The sequence below is a fragment of the Bufo bufo genome, chromosome 3 (genome assembly GCF_905171765.1).
Source record: "Bufo bufo chromosome 3, aBufBuf1.1, whole genome shotgun sequence".
NCBI classification, from domain to species: Eukaryota; Metazoa; Chordata; class Amphibia; order Anura; family Bufonidae; genus Bufo; species Bufo bufo.
This window is the reverse complement of record NC_053391.1, coordinates 352,349,385-352,365,770: the sequence shown is the minus strand read 5'-3', so window position 1 is coordinate 352,365,770 and position 16,386 is coordinate 352,349,385. Positions and strand designations below refer to the sequence as shown.

At 41.1% G+C, this 16,386-nt stretch overlaps 1 protein-coding gene across 1 annotated transcript in view; it reads right to left on the bottom strand.

Moving 5' to 3' along the window:
- The window catches only part of RUNX3 (RUNX family transcription factor 3), a 62,059-nt gene that overhangs the window by 33,079 nt on the left and 12,594 nt on the right, over positions 1-16,386 (bottom strand). Inside the window, exon 3 of the mRNA XM_040424473.1 lies at positions 7,864-7,968. Within this exon, the coding sequence (XP_040280407.1) occupies positions 7,864-7,968 (105 nt within the window). The remainder of the gene's footprint in view (positions 1-7,863; positions 7,969-16,386) is intronic.

Sequence of the window (16,386 nt, the reverse complement as noted above, 5' to 3'; positions counted from 1 at the left end):
GAACCCGGGCAACCCCTTTAAGTCCTGCTGCAGGCAGGGCTTAACAATCAGTTTGCTATGGCAGGCCTGGGAGCCTTTACAAGGCCCCAAGCTGCCATAGCAACTGATCTGAGCCCTGTGATTTTGCCACAAGGGCTCTGATCTGAGGATGGGGAGAACTCCTTCATCTATCCCCTTAGATGCTGTGGTTGCTATTGGCCGCTGCATATGAGGGGTCAAATGACTAAAATCGAAGTTATCTTTAATTCCAGTCATTGCAGCTTAGTATCATCTGTATTAAACAGCCAGCATGCACCACATATGGAGTGGACTGAGCTTACCTTTATGTAGTGTTGCAGATAAAAAGATGTTTTTAACATTAAAAAAAACTGTGAAATTGCTTACGTAATTCTTCTTTCCTGGAGTCTGAGCAGCACCATGACTCTAATGTATGTACATAGACATACAGGAAAGCACATTTTGTGTCATTTTCTTCCTTGCTTGGTGCATTTTTGGAGTTTGTGGCATTTAAAAAAAATATATATACAATGCTTTCCTGTATGTTGTCGCAGCAGCACATCTCTTACGTATGTCCTGCTGCTATCTACGCTAGCTATAGGAACAAGAATCCCCCCTACCTCCCCACCCCCCAATAAAATGCATGAAAAATGTTGTGTGAAAGCACCTTTAACATGTTTTTCCTAAAATCAACTACCTCAATTTTCTAGCATTCTTTTTCAATGCTTAATTAATAAATATAATTGAAATGGTGATTTGGAGATTGACTGCTTTTTATGAGCACTAATGAAGTGCAACATTACACAGGAAATTCATATTTTTTCTCTCTTCCTGTGTCAACACTTCACATTAAAATGTCCAAACGTATTTTCATGTTTTGTTCTATAAATTTCAATATGTGTGAACATTTCTTAAGTATGTTTTTGCTTTCAAATTACAAATTTTCATAAATAAATAAAATATCCCAGAGTTATTACAAAACATATAGAAAATACCTATAAAAATCTCTATTTTTTTTATAGCCCCCTCAATTGTTGCATGTGATTTATACAGTTTCCACTAATGTATATAACATGTTTATTTGTTCATTAATATGTAATATGTTTTTTGTGACTTTTCATTATCAGCCAGTAAAATAAGCTTTAGGTGGTAATAGAAAAGAGTAAATTGGTTGTGAAGAACATACCATATTTTTCGGACTAAAAGACGCACTTTTTCCCCGAAAAAAAATGGGAATAGTCTGAATGTTAATGACCGCTTCCATTATAGAAGCGGTCATTAGCATTCGGGAGGCACGGGGAGGTGAGGGCAGCTTTGCAGTGGCTGTACTCGCCTCCCCTGTTCTTCTTCCGGGTCTCGCTGTGGTGTCCTGATCGCGCAAAGTGGCAGTACGTAGTGTACATAAGCATGCACTATGATCTTATGCTGTGTGCGTCAGGTCACAGTACACAGTGGGAACCGGAAGAAGCGGTCTGGTGAGTCCTGGATATGCTGTGCCATCCAGAGCAAGCGAGGTAAGTTGATTTTTTAAAGTCTGATTTGAGGTGTGATGAGGTTATGGGTCCAATCTGAGGCTGATGGGATCTTATTGGGGTCTGATGGAAAGCTGATGGAGGCTGGGGGTCTGATCTGAGGTTGATTGAGGGGTCAGACTGAGGCTGATGGACCTTGGGGGTCTGATTTTGGGGTGGGATCAGAGGTCTGATGAAGAATGGGGGTCTGATTTGGGGTCTGATGAGGATTAGGGTCTGATGAGGATCTGATCTGAGGTCTGTTGAAGAATGGGGGTCTGATTTGGGGGCCTGTTCTGAGGTCTGATGGAAATTTTTTTTTTTATTATTTTCTTCCTTCAAATCCTAGGTGCATCATATAGTCCGGTGCGTATTATAGTCCAAAAAATAAGGTATTTCAGATATAGTGTTCTATTTGTTATGGTACTAGAAACAGTTACAGTATAGTGGATTTCTGGTGGTTAGCTCATCAACTGAAAATGACATATAGCCCTGTACATGTAAGAGATGTTTGCCTGTTTTTTGATTTTTTTGATTTTCCTCAGCATTTGCTGTTTGGCTGCTTTTTAGCTCAGCTCCATTAGGAAACAGCTAGGATCTGTGACTATAGCATAGCTACATTGTCTACATGGCATCTGAGATAGTCTGAGACACACCTCTTGGCTAGGCTGGACATCAGTGCATGGAAAGCTGATTTCTAGTACAGCAAGGCAGGGGCATAGCTAGAAATAACTGGGCCCCATAGCAAAAAAATTTTATGGGCCCCCCCCTCCCGGATCTCCCACCCCCACATACCTCTCAGACCTCCCACCCCTTCCAGAGCTCCCACCCAAACACCCCTCCAGGACCTCCCATCCCAACATCCCCACACTCCTCTTAGACCTCCCACCCCCACACCCATCCAAAATCTCCCACCGCCATGAGTATAAAAAAGTCAGAGGAAAAACCAGATAAGTATATGAACATTTTTAGTCAAAATTGAAAACCATTCAGTAAGACAATATCATCCAAATATCCGTGTATAATACCATGACATATAATAGCATCATATACTATATAACCCCCTGATGTCACAGATATCCCCTCTTCCCCAGATATAATGGTCCAGACCTCCAGGGTCCTTCTCCCCTCTCCTCCCCAGATATAATGGTCCAGACATCAAGTGTCCTGCTCCCCCCTCCTGCCTATATAATGGTCCAGACCTCCAGGTTCCTGCTTCCCCCTACTCCCCATATATAATGGTCCAGACCTCCAGGATCCTGCTTCCCCCTACTCCCCATATATAATTGTCCAGTCCTCCAGGGTCCTGCTCCCCCCTTGGGCCCTTCTCCTTAAATATAATGGTCCAGACCTCCAGGGTCCTGCTCCTCCCTCCTACCCAGATATAATGGTCCAGACCTCCAGAGTCCTGCTCCCCCCTCAATATAATGGTCCAGACCTTGGAGATCCTGCGGCTCCCCCCTCAATAAATTGGTCCAGACCTCCAGGGTCCTGCTCCCCCCTAAATATAATGGTCCAGACCAGACCTCCAGGGTCCTGCTTCCCCTCCTCCCCAGATATAATGGTCCAGAGACCTCCAGTGTCCTGTTCCCCCCTATATAATGGTCCAGACCAGACCTCCAGGGTCCTGCTCCCCCCCTCTCCTTAAATGTACTGGTCCAGACCTCCAGCCAGGGTCCTGCTCCCCCCTCCCTCCTCCCCAGTCCCAGATATAATGGTCCAGGTCGGACTCCAGAGTAAGTTTTACCAGTCCTCACTCCCCAGCCAGAGTCAGCCAGCCCTCACCTCAGCCACTTGAACATCTGCTCGCCCAGCTGCCCACACTCCAGCAGCGCTGCCAGGCCCAGCAGCACACAGCTTCGCTGTACGCTCCGAGTCCGCCTCCTCCACTTCCGGCCAGTAGGAGTCAGGACTGCTGCCCAGACTGGGAGCGGGACCACTACCTCTCTTCACTGCAGGTACGCCTCTCTGTCCCCGGTCGCCCCCTATCGCATCGCCAACGGCCCTGCAGAGATAGCGCTTTTTCGGTCTGTCCTGCTGGAGGGGCCTGCAACGCTACGCCTGTACGCCACTCGCCACATGAATTTAAAAAAATTATAATAATCCTCAGCCAGCGGCCCGGGCCCCCAGCGGCGTAGGGCCCCATAGCCATTGCTATGGCTGCTATGACGATCCCTACGCCAGTGCAGCAAGGGCAAAATGATAATAAGTAGAGATAAGCAAAGTTATGAAAAATTCTATTCATATGCTTCGCTGAATTTCACAAAGAAATTTGATTTGGGAATATTTATTTAGTCACAAAGAGCATTTCTTTGTATGTAGCGGGCTACAATTTAGAACTTTTTGGGGTTAATCAGGGTAAAAAAAATACTCACCATTTGATAGCATAGAAGCCGTCGCAGTCATCTTGATTGAAAACACCACGCAAAATCTTGTGCCGGAGTGATGACGTCATATTTCACCCCTCTCGAGATTTCACGCGGTTTCTGCAATGAAGATGGCCGCGAAGGCCTCTTCGCACGCAAATGGATGAGGTGAGTGTTTTTTTGTTTTGTTTTTTACCGCCATTTCAGGAAAAATGTATTTGTTACCACAAAATGCGAGGAAGTTCGGCTTCACAAATTTTTCCTTCGATTTGCTCAAGAAGAATAATAAGTGATCAGTAACCACCATTGAAAAAAAGAGCCTGGAGAATCACTTTAATATTTCGATTGTGGAAACTGTGGAAACAGATCTGTCGACTTACAGGGAACCTATCACCTCGCTGAGGGCAGCATAGTGTAGTGACAGACCCCCTGATTTCAGTGGTCTGTCACTTCTGGGCTGGCACTCAGTACTTTTAGAGTACTTATATGCTGTACCCCGTAACACATGCTAGCGCTGTAAGGGGGTCACCCAGATGAGACTCGCTCTCCCCCACCTCTAAACAATGACTGATAGGTTTATTTCCTATGCGAAGCAGGAAAGAAATCTGTCAGGGGCTGCGAGTTTCATCGGACTCATCTCTCTCGCAGCACTGGTGCAGGCTTCGGCAGGTCAGTACTCATAAAGTACTGACTGCCAGCCCAGAAGTGACAGGCCGCTGAAATAAGCAGGTCTGTCACTATGCTATGCCGCCTTTAGTGAGTGCAGCATAGTACAAGTGGCAGGTTCCTTTCAATATCCTGTCGCATGTATTACTACTAGTAGCCAAAATGCAAAACTGCTACTGGCAGCACTGAAAGAATTAATCAGATGCATAGTTTTTGTGTGTTATCATGATGGAAGTGTTCCCCCACCCCTCAAGGCAGGGGCTGCAGTGTATGCAGAATTAGGGGAAGTGCTATCCTGATGAATATACTGGAATTATAAACTATGAAACTGGTGTATTCTTTCTTCTAGTAGCCAAATGGCACTTTTTTGTGTTGTTTTGACTACTAGTAATATGAACCGGTAGCAGTAATATCCTGAACTTGCATAGGGTAGCATATTAAGATGACAGATCTGATTTGATCAAGCTTAAATGGGTAGTCCAGGATGTATTTTTTTTATTTCCACCCACAGCCTGGAATACCTGTCGAGAAATACTACTCACCTGTCCTCTGTTGCTCTGTTCCACCTCCCTGTGTCCTGTGCTGCCTGGGGACATGTAACCGCTGAGACCAGTCATTGGCTGCAGTGGCACATGTGGCCCCTTTCATGTAGAATTTGACAGATGGAGATTGGAAGACCGGTGAAGACAGGGAGCCAGAATGGAGCAGTGGTCTGCAAGTGTGTATGGATTTTTCCAGCAGTATTCCAGGCTGGGATGCAACTTAAACAAAAGAAACACATGGACAACCCCTTTCAGTATATGTATTTGATTAAATAATATCAAATAGAATAACCAAGGTCAACTGATGCACATCAAAATTAAAACAACACTGGCCGGAAAAAAAAAAAGACAGAATTATTTAAACAGAGCCTTACATCATTACATTTGTGTCCAGTAGAAAGCAACTATATGATGACATCATGGAATCATTTCATTTTAGGATGCAGAAAAGCTGGGCATAAAGTGTCAATACCTTTCTGTGACCATATAAGCACATAGTCATATGACATAGATATCTAGTAGAGGGGACAACATATCAGTATATACACAATATTATTTCCTAAGGTGGGCCTCGACAACTGCTAGGTGCAACAAACCAGGTACATGAATTCTAGAAGGCTAAACCCAATAACGTCAACTAATCCACCAAACTTTGGCATACAGTGAGTGGCGTAGAGTAGGTTGCCAACACCCGGGACAAGACGAGCATTGCACCTCCTAACCTGTGGACACGAACCTTTTTATAAAACCACACTTACATTATACCAAGACCAACAGTACCAATAATAACACTATATAAAAGCAAAATAATACAGCAACACCATGAACACAGAGGACCAGAATATTACCACCATACTGATACAGAATTAAAAAAAAGCTTTATCAAAACCAACATTACCAAATATTTTACTCTATAAGAAATAAGTAATACTGCCAAGACCATGAACATGTATTACCACCAGATAGCGACTGAATATTGCACAATACTGCATACAATATGCTGTACAAAGACCAATATTACCACCATACACTAACCATATAGTGGTATTGAACTGGCTTAGTTGCCTATAGCAACCAATCAGAGTCCACCTTAAATTTTTCACAGCTCCTTTGGAAAATGAAAGGGGAAATCTGATTGGTTGCTGTGGGCAACTAAGCCAGTTCTACTTTACACCAGTTTGATAAATCTCCCCTATTGTTTTCTCTTTTGTATCTAGCCCAAACCACCATGATTTCTCCCAGTATTGATAATGCCCTCCTATAGTGCCCCAGTATTTATAATTCCCCCATAATGCCTCAGGTATTTATAATTACCCTTTTAGTGCCCCTGGTATCTATTATGCCCCCACCCCCTGAAGTGCCCTCAAGCAGTTATAATACCCCCTGTAGTGCCCCCAGGCAGTTATAATTTGCCCCTGTAGTGTCCCTAGACAGTTATAAGGCCCTCCGGTAGTGCCCTCAACCAGGACCACCCACAAACCCACCAATGCAATCCTATTATGGCTCCACACAACCTACCAGTTGTATAGAATTGTAATACGGCATCCTCAATAGTGGATAACCCCTTACTGTATCTCCGTACATCTCCAATTTCATTCAGAGGCACAGAGTTTTTCTTCTTCTGTTGGATTCCATACTCTTCCCTAGAATCACTGCTTTAGATGAGAATATCTCCATACAAACAGCACCCGACATGCAGTTCCACACTAGTAATTTCTATAAAAAACATCATTGCAGTGGACTCAAAAGTGACGTATAGTGGCTTGCAAATTCAGTTGCATTATTAGTGCATAAACACCAAATGCAAACTACAGTATCCACCATATAGTGAATGTGAATAAAATGTAATGTTTAAAGGGGTTGTTTGGTTTCAGAAAAGAGGGATATGGAATACTAGGGAATGGATGAAATTACAAATACCGCATTACTTGCCTAGTAGATCCTGTGCTGCTCTCCTCGCCAGACTTTGTTTACCTGGTTGCAGCAATGACATCATGTTAACAACACATGACTGCTGCAGCCAATCGCTGGCCCCTGAGGTGAAAGGATATTGCTGACATAATTGTCAAAATAATTGTGTTGGGGAAGGAAGAAGTTCAAGATTTCCATGTTTGAAATGTTTTTGTTTTGCATAGATAATTATGCAACTTGATGTGAATATCTTAATAACCCAATGGCATACCTTTCATGGATGCAGACCATGCAACAGCTACAGCTGCTCCTTATGTTTCCGACATAAAAAACACTTCCTTGTCAAGCAGATGCCACTAGAGGGATCTCAGTACAAAGAAATGATTACAGCTTCCATTGCAGTCAATGATAACTGTATTAATTTTCTACTCACTAAGCTCCATGTAGTGGTGGCTTCAGGCAGCCAGTTTTGTAATATATTATCTGAAGGGGTGCAGTAGATTTATGAATGTATTTAAGCCAGTTGTCTGGTGTAAATTCATTTATATATATATATATATATATATATATATGTGTATATATATATATATATATATATATATACTAGCGGCTCACCCACTGATTTAGGTGGATCAGGTGCTTTGTCTATATGACTTCACCCCGTCACAATGTAATAAATTAAGAGATTAAATTAAAATTAAATTAAGAAGTGTGCCTTCTATCATATTATCTCATTCAGAAATATGCTGTTCAGAATGAGTGCCATATTTTTGAAGCACCTGTTCCACTTTTTCTGACATAGAAGTGACTTTTAAATATAAAAATTTCGTCTGATGGGTTACAGCAATCTTAAATTTTGGAAGAACTTACTTCTTGGCTCTCGTGGCCCATCAACAGTCACTTTAATGGCTCTGTGGTATGTGGCCACCTGCGTAGGACTTGAAAAAACTGTGATTGTGAGAGTGAAACTCTTGCCTGAGAATGAAAAGAGACATATCAGTTAATTAATATACTACTGTTCCCAATATACATAGTATATGCTATATATAGTATATGCTATGGTCCATAGATTTCCATATGATATCTTCACCTAGTATTCCAATTCTCAGCTAAATATTTACTATAAACTTATTTCTTTAATTTCCTAGTCTAGTAGGAGTATTGGAACTGTGGTTGACAATATAGTATACATTAGATGCCTTGTGGTAAGTAGTAGAAATCTGGGTCAGAATTACACAAAACGATTATTCCATTCCTAGAATTATGCGTGCTATCACTTCCTGTTAATGATGTGGAGAAGATGACAAGTAGAAAAATGTACTCTGTGAACACAAAGTCGTGTTCAATTTAGCTTCATACAGTTTGGGTCACGCTGAGCAGCTTCAATTTGCCAATATATAATCTAAAATAAAATGTAATATGTAAAGGGCCTTATTGTTTGTTTCCTCTTTTCTTCAGCAAGTCAGCACATAGATCAAGGATGTCAAAATTTCCTCAACAGCTTGGATGCATATACTAACAATAGAGACATTTAAGATGTTGGGCCATAAGAGGAAAAATGTGCAACAGAAAGAGGGTCATCTTAACTAATCCTGTCTAAGATAAAGACAGCATAAACTTGGCGAATCTTACTAGAAGTTAGATACTTTTCTTTATTCCAGCTGACAGGATACCATTATTTTGCGCCAAACAATGGTTCACATGCCATTGAGATGAGCAAATTTCTTGAAATTCTTTTTCAGTTTGATTCTAAGGAATCAGTTGAAATATTTGTTTCAGCATACAGTGCCTGTCAGTGACTGACAGCTATCTCTGTATACTCACACAGGAATGTTATCAATCATTGATAACTCCTCCCCCATGTACAGATATCAGTGACTAGCAGCTATCTCTATATACACACTTACACAGGGAATACTATCAATCATTGATAACTCCTCCCCCATGTACAGATATCAGTGACTAGCAGCTATCTCTATATACACACTTACACAGGGAATACTATCAATCATTGATAACTCCTCCCCCATGTACAGATATCAGTGACTGGCAGCTATCTCTGTATACACACTTACACGGGGAATACTATCAATCACTGATAACACCTTCCCCATGTACAGATATCAGTGACAGGCAGCTATCTCTGTATACACACTTACACGGGGAATACTATCAATCACTGATAACACCTTCCCCATGTACAGATATCAGTGACAGGCAGCTATCTCTGTATACACACTTACACGGGGAATACTATCAATCACTGATAACACCTTCCCCATGTACAGATATCAGTGACTGGCAGCTATCTCTGTATACACACTTACACGGGGAATACTATCAATCACTGATTACACCTCCCCATGTACAGATATCAGTGACTGGCAGCTATCGCTATATACACACTTACACTGGGAATACTATCAATCATTGATAACTCCTCCCCCATGTACAGATATCAGTGACTGGTAGCTATCTCTATATACACACTTACACGTGTAATACTATCAATCACTGATAACACCTCCCCCATGTACAGCTATCAGTGACTGACAGCTATCTCTGTATACACACTTACACAGGGAATACTATCAATCACTGATAACACCTCCCCATGTACAGCTATCAGTGACTGACAGCTATCTCTGTATACACACTTACACAGGGAATACTATCAATCACTGATAACACCTCCCCCATGTACAGCTATCAGTGACCGGCAGCTATCTCTGTATACACACTTACACAGGGAATACTATCAATCACTGATAACACCTTCCTCATGGTCTCACAGACTGCTACCCTGTTAAAACGTAGCCTTTAATATAGATCCAATAAAAATAACCCCGAGATATAGATAATAATATTGAGAAAATAACAAAAGAATCCAACAATCGTATAGCGGGCAGTTATATAGGCATGGATGCAGGTAAGTTGATGAATGGGGTACTGTCCCTAGCCCTCACCCTACACTGTAGGCCCTGCCTATAAGACGGAATGGCCACCCTGATAGGGGGGATCCCATATCAGGAACCTCCTCAACGCCCTGGGATGGCCCTGATTGGGGATAGGTGACCTCTCACTAAATTATGAATAATCTACCACAAGCACACAAAATAATAAACAAGTATAAACCAAAAATAATACACCAAAAATAATAAACCTAGTGTGAACAATGAAATACACACTAATGCAAATCAAACACCATTACCCCAGTTGCCAAGTCAGATGGTATAAACAATGATACAGTATTATATATGATATTGATGTATCAATACCAGATTCTCGTAGTCCCTTTAGCCCCAACGCGTTTTGCCCAACTCAATCTGGGGCTCATCAGGGGACAGAACGGTGCACTTAAAATAGTGTCACCAGCATATGCTTAACGGACACGGTTAATGGTTAATTAGTAATATATATTTAACATGGATATCTCCCCTATCATGGTTAATGCAGATATCAAATTAGGTGTGCTGCCTTACATGAACATCAGATAGTTTAAATAGATTTGCCACAATCATGATTCATGTATACACTGTCGGTCATTACACCTCCCAAGGACTGCACTTTACGGTAACAAGGTAAATGTGCTATCTAAGGCAGATAGTCACAAGCTACTTGCATATTGCCCACGGATATTGGCTGGTGCAGGAGATGGACCTCAGAGTGACATGGCAGCGGTGCCCGGATGGAGGAAAAGGTCCACACGTTGGCGACGTCCGTGATGAAATAACGGATGGATATAATACAGGCGTGCCGATTTAAGTAGGCCGCCGGGCCTGCCGGAAGATCATGTGAATTACTCAGTCACGTGATCGTGCCCTGAACTCATGTTGTTAGCGCGAGAGTTTCTCGGTCCACATGACCGGGGGCACGGGATCCCGTTACTCATCACATGACCAGAACTGGCTGTATTCTAACAACCACTAAACACATAGTGATAATAAGGGCCGGTCATGTGGCCGGGCAGCCGCAAGGGGACAGGTAGCAGATAAAATGGCAGCACATTAAAAGAGCATAAATATGGAAGAGATCGGTATCAATGATGGTTGTTATGAACATGGAACCCATAGTAGTAGTTAAAATGAACTAAGCTATAAGGTTATTTAATAACATTAAGTGGGCCAAAATTCTCGGTACTAAAGGGGATGGCTACAGATTCCCAATATTACCATAAAATTAAACAGAGATAATAAGGTATTTGTGATACTGGCCTATTTAGATAATGGTTGGCTGGTCAATTAGAGGAAGCACGTGTATTCAATACTTTCATTGAGACCAAGAGGTATGACAGTGTTAAAGGTATATGTCCATCTCGACTCCTTTTGTCTCAACAGCCTATCGAAGTGGCCACCCCTAATAGATTGTTTAGTTGTCTCAATCATTGAGAATCGTATCGTTTTTATATTGCCCGTGTGGTGAAGCAAAATGTGTCTTGACAGGGGTTTTTCATGTTTTTTGCGAATGCCACCTATATGTTCAAGGATACTCTTTTTAAACATTCTGTATGTCTTTCCCACAAATTTAAGTCCACAGTCACACTGAGCCAGATATACAACCCCAACCGTGTTGCAGTTGTCAAAGGAACAGGCTTTTTAGATCCTACCTTTTGTACCATCAGTAAGAGTGTCACCCACTACAACATACGGACATGCTCTGCATTTGAACGTGCCTACTTTTCTGTTGGACAGCCATGTACTTTTCAGAAGGGTTTCAAAATGGCTATGTACCACTGAGTCCCCTATACTGCATCCCCGTCTAAAGGTAACTGCTGGATAGTCAGGGAGAACCTTTCCCAGATCAGGATCCGTTTTTAAAAGGGACCAGTATCTACCTAAGATATCCCGGACTTGATGAGATGGAGTATCATAAGTACCAACAATTCGAATCCTTTCAGATTGATCTTATTTCTTTTTAGATTGAAGCAACATGGTTCTGTACATGGTATTGGCATAATTCCATGCTTCATATAAGCAGGAGTCCGGGTATTCCATTTGTTACTATGCGCTTCCTGTTCCGGCCCGGCGGTCATGTGACCGCCGTGACCGGAGTGTGCAGGAGCTGTGTGAGGTCTCTCAGAGACCTCGATCAGCCCTGCTGTGAGGCTGTACAGCGCTGGATTGCTGCTGTACAGCCTCTCTAGGGGTGCATTTGTCCTGTAACTGGGGCTACTATGTCAGCCCCAGTTACAGGAGAAATCAACAGTGAAAAAAAAAAGAAAAAGTGAAGTAAATGTCCCCCAGAGGTCTTGTATGACCTTATGGGGGACGAAAAGTGTAAAAAAAATAAAAAAAAATAAAGGGTTGAAAAAATAAAATAAAATAAAGTTTCACATGTAAAAAAAAAAAAAGTTCCCAAGTAAGGAATAATTTTTTTTTTTTTTAAAATAGAAAAAATAAAATAGACATATTTGGTATTGCCGCGTCCGTAAAAACCAGCTCTATAAAAATATCACATGACCTAACCCCTCGGGTGAACACCGTAAAAAAAAAAAAAAAAAACTGTGTCAAAACAAGCAATTTTTGTCACCTTGCATCAAAAAAGGTGCAACACCAAGTGATCAAAAACGCGTATGTCCCACAAAATAGTACCAATAAAACTGTCACCTCATCCCGCAAAAAATGAGCCCCTACATAAGAAAATCTCTCAAAAAATAAAAAAAATATAGCTCTTAGAACATGGAGACACTAAAACATTATTTTTTTGGTTTCAAAAATGCTATTATTGTGTTAAAGTGAAACAAATAAAAAAAAGTATACATATTAGGTATTGCCGCGTCCGTAAAAACCAGCTCTATAAAAATATCACATGACCTAACCCCTCGGGTGAACACCGTAAAAAACAAACAAAAAAAAACTGTGTCAAAACAAGCAATTTTTGTCACCTTGCATCACAAAAGGTGCAATACCAAGTGATCAAAAACGCGTATGTCCCACAAAATAGTACCAATAAAACCGTCACCTCATCCCGCAGAAAATGAGCCCCTACATAAGAAAATCTCTCAAAAAATAAAAAAACTATAGCTCTCAGAACATGGACACATTAAAACATAATTTTTTTGTTTCAAAAATGCTATTATTGTGTAAAACTTTAATAAATGAGAAAAAGTATACATATTAGGTATCGCCACGTCCGTAACGATCTGCTCTATAAAAATGTCACTTGACTGAACCCCTCAGGTGAACGCTGTAAAAATAAATAAATAGAAACTGTGCTAAAACAACCAATTTTTTGGTCACCTTGCCCCATAAAGTGTTATAATGAATGATCAAAAAATCATATGTACCCAAAAATAGTACTAATAAAAGTGGCACCTTATCCCCTAGTTTCCAAAATGGGGTCACTTCTTGGGAGTTTCTACTGTAAGGGTGCATCAGGGGGCTTCAAATGGGACATGGCATCTAAAAACCATGTGGAGTTCCTTTTCTTCTGCGCCCTGCCGTGTACCCATACAGCAGTTTATGACCACATGTGGGGTGTTTCTGTAAACCGCAGAATCTGGGTAATAAATATTGAGTTTTGTTTGGCTGTTAACCATCGATGTGTTAAAGAAAAAAATTTATTAAAATGGAAAATCTGCCAAAAAAGTGAAATTTAAAAATTTGATCTCCATTTTCCTTTAATTCTTGTGGAACGCCTAAAGGGTTAACAAAGTTTGTAAAATCGGTTTTGAATACCTTGAGGGGTGTAGTTTCTACAATGGGGTCATTTATGGGGGTATCCACTATGTAGGCCCCACAAAGTGACTTCAGACCTTAACTGGTCCTTATAAAGTGGGTTTTGGCAATTTTCTTATAAATTTGAAGAATTGCTTCTAAACTTCTAAGCCTTCTAACGTCCTAAAAAAATAAAATGACATTTCCAAAATGATGCCAACATAAAGTAGACATATGGGGAATGTTAAATAATAAATATTTTATGAGGTATCACTTTCTGTTTTAAAAGCAGAGAAATTGAAATTTAGAAAATTGCGAATTTTTCAAATTTTTGGGTAAATTTGGGATTTTTTCATAAATAAAGGTGAAATATTTTGACTCAAATTTATGATTATCATGAAGTACAATGTGTCACGAGAAAGCAATCTCTGAATGACTTGGATAAATAAAGGCGTTCCAAAGTTATTACCACATAAAGTGAGATATGTCAGTTTTGCAAAATTTGGCCTGGTCAGGAAGGGGGCAAATGGCCCAGATGGCAAGTGGTTAAGTGATTTTGGGTGAAAGCTATTCCATCTTAGGAGACTGTTTGTTGAGGTCTTTTTGCAATATAAAGTAGTCTTGATGGAGTTATTTTCACCTCTTTCGACTCGTGTATCAAGAAACGTCCTCTTTAGTATCAGACCACAACAAAAAGAATGTCATCTATAAATCTGGACCATAGCATGATATGTCTGGTCCAGTGGGTCATGTATTCGGAGAAGACAACGGTGTCTTCCCACCAGCCTAGGAGCAAATTTGCGTAAGTTGGTGCACAGGGGCTACCCATCATGGTACCCCTCAGCTGGTGGTAGAAGTGACCGTCAAAAACAAAGTAGTTATGGGTGAGTATGAAGCTTAAGAGCTGGATTACGAAATAGTTGTGTTCGCTCAACTCATTGGATCTAGAGTCTAGAAAATACTTCACCGCTGCCAGATCTTTATTATGGGGAATAGAGGTGTAGAATGCCTCTACATCAATTGAGGCTAACCATGTATTTGGCTCAATAGTTATGCCTTCAAGGCGCTTAAGGAGATCTGTAGAGTCCCGTAGGTAAGATGGTAATGCTACAACAAATGGACAAAGTATATGATCAATGTATGTGCCTGCACGTTGGGTCAGGCTTCCAATTCCAGAAACTATTGGTTGGCCCTTGAGGGGATTGGTTCCCTTGAGTATCTTAGGGAGACCATAAAAGGTGGCATTTTTAGGCAAGACTGGTAAGAAATATTCAAATTCCTTCCGATCAATCAACTTCTCCTCAAGGGCCTCCGCAGCATCTGGGACAGTTCCTGTACAAACAGATCAGTAGGATCAAATTTCAATCGTTCATAGCTTTTTTTGTCGGATAGAAGTGATAGACACATATCTTTATATATGCGGTCAAAACAACAATATTGCCGCCCTTATCTGAGGGCTTGATTACCAGATTTTTATTCATGCCTAGTTGTTGTAGGGCTTCCATTTCTGTAGGTGTGTAGTTCCTATAGCACTGAGTGGGTTCAATCAACTCTAGGTCTCTTATCACCGACCTCAGAAACAAGTCAATGTTGACTTCCCCCAGTGTTTTTGGGGGCATCTTAGTACTTTTGTTTCTGAGATCGGTGAAGGGGCCTTTTCCCCTCGGAAGTTCAATATCATCTAGCAACTGTATCAAATCATCAAATCCTTGTAGGTCACTGGGTTCAAGTCCTAGTTCCAGACACCTCTTATTATCAGATGAACAAAAAATCTTGTGCCACCGTAGTTTCCTGATGAATAGGTGAAGTTCCTTCACCCATTCAAAAAGGTTAAATCGGGTGGTAGGTACAAACGATAGACCTTTCGCTAAAATAACCTGTTCTGTTTTGGATAGAGTGATTCCTTAAAGTTTCAGGATCACAGATTTATTTGAAATTACTTCTAATGTTTCCTGCCTTGTTGGGACACTGATTGTGCACGGTCCCTGAGAGTGTAAGTGTTTATGGATGTCTGGCCTAAAAAAGACGCCGTGTTCATATTGGGAGATGATGAGAAGGAAGCAGGTGAGAAAGATAATCCTAGTGGAATTAGTGATGAGGATGATTTCATTAGTAGCTCCTGTTCCCTCTCTGTAGTTATTGACTCTCCCCCTGTGAGGGGATTTTGAAGGCCCCATTGTTTATAGAGGTATTGAGATGATTGTTGGTTATCCTTATACTGTGATCTAGGGGTTGGATTTCTATATGTTCTCCTAGAGCGGCCTCTCTCCCTCCAATTTGATCATCGATTTTGGTATTGTTGAGGTTGACCACACTGTATATCAGAACTCTCAGCCTCAGAAAGAGAGGTTTCTGTCGCCGACCCCTTCTGATTAGACTGCGTCACTTCGTATGCCGTTTTATTTCTGAATTATGTCAAGTCTTTGATGAATTGTCGGTGTTTACGTTCTACCAGGGCTGATTTGAACCTATCAATGTTTTGTTGTAGTTCAAGTTCACTTATCGAGAAATCAGTGTGATCAATTAGTTTTTTTTATTGTTTCTCTATCGTTTTGATATTGATCTTTTCTTGATCTAGAAGAAGTCTCATAAGGCGCAGTAAACTTTCTGTAACCTCTGGTTCCCACTTGGATATCAAATCAGGGGTACAGATATGTTTAGCTGGTCTTATAAAGATCTGTAAACCCTTACATAATGGAGTTCTTGATGTAATTGTCAAAAGACTGAATTTCCCACC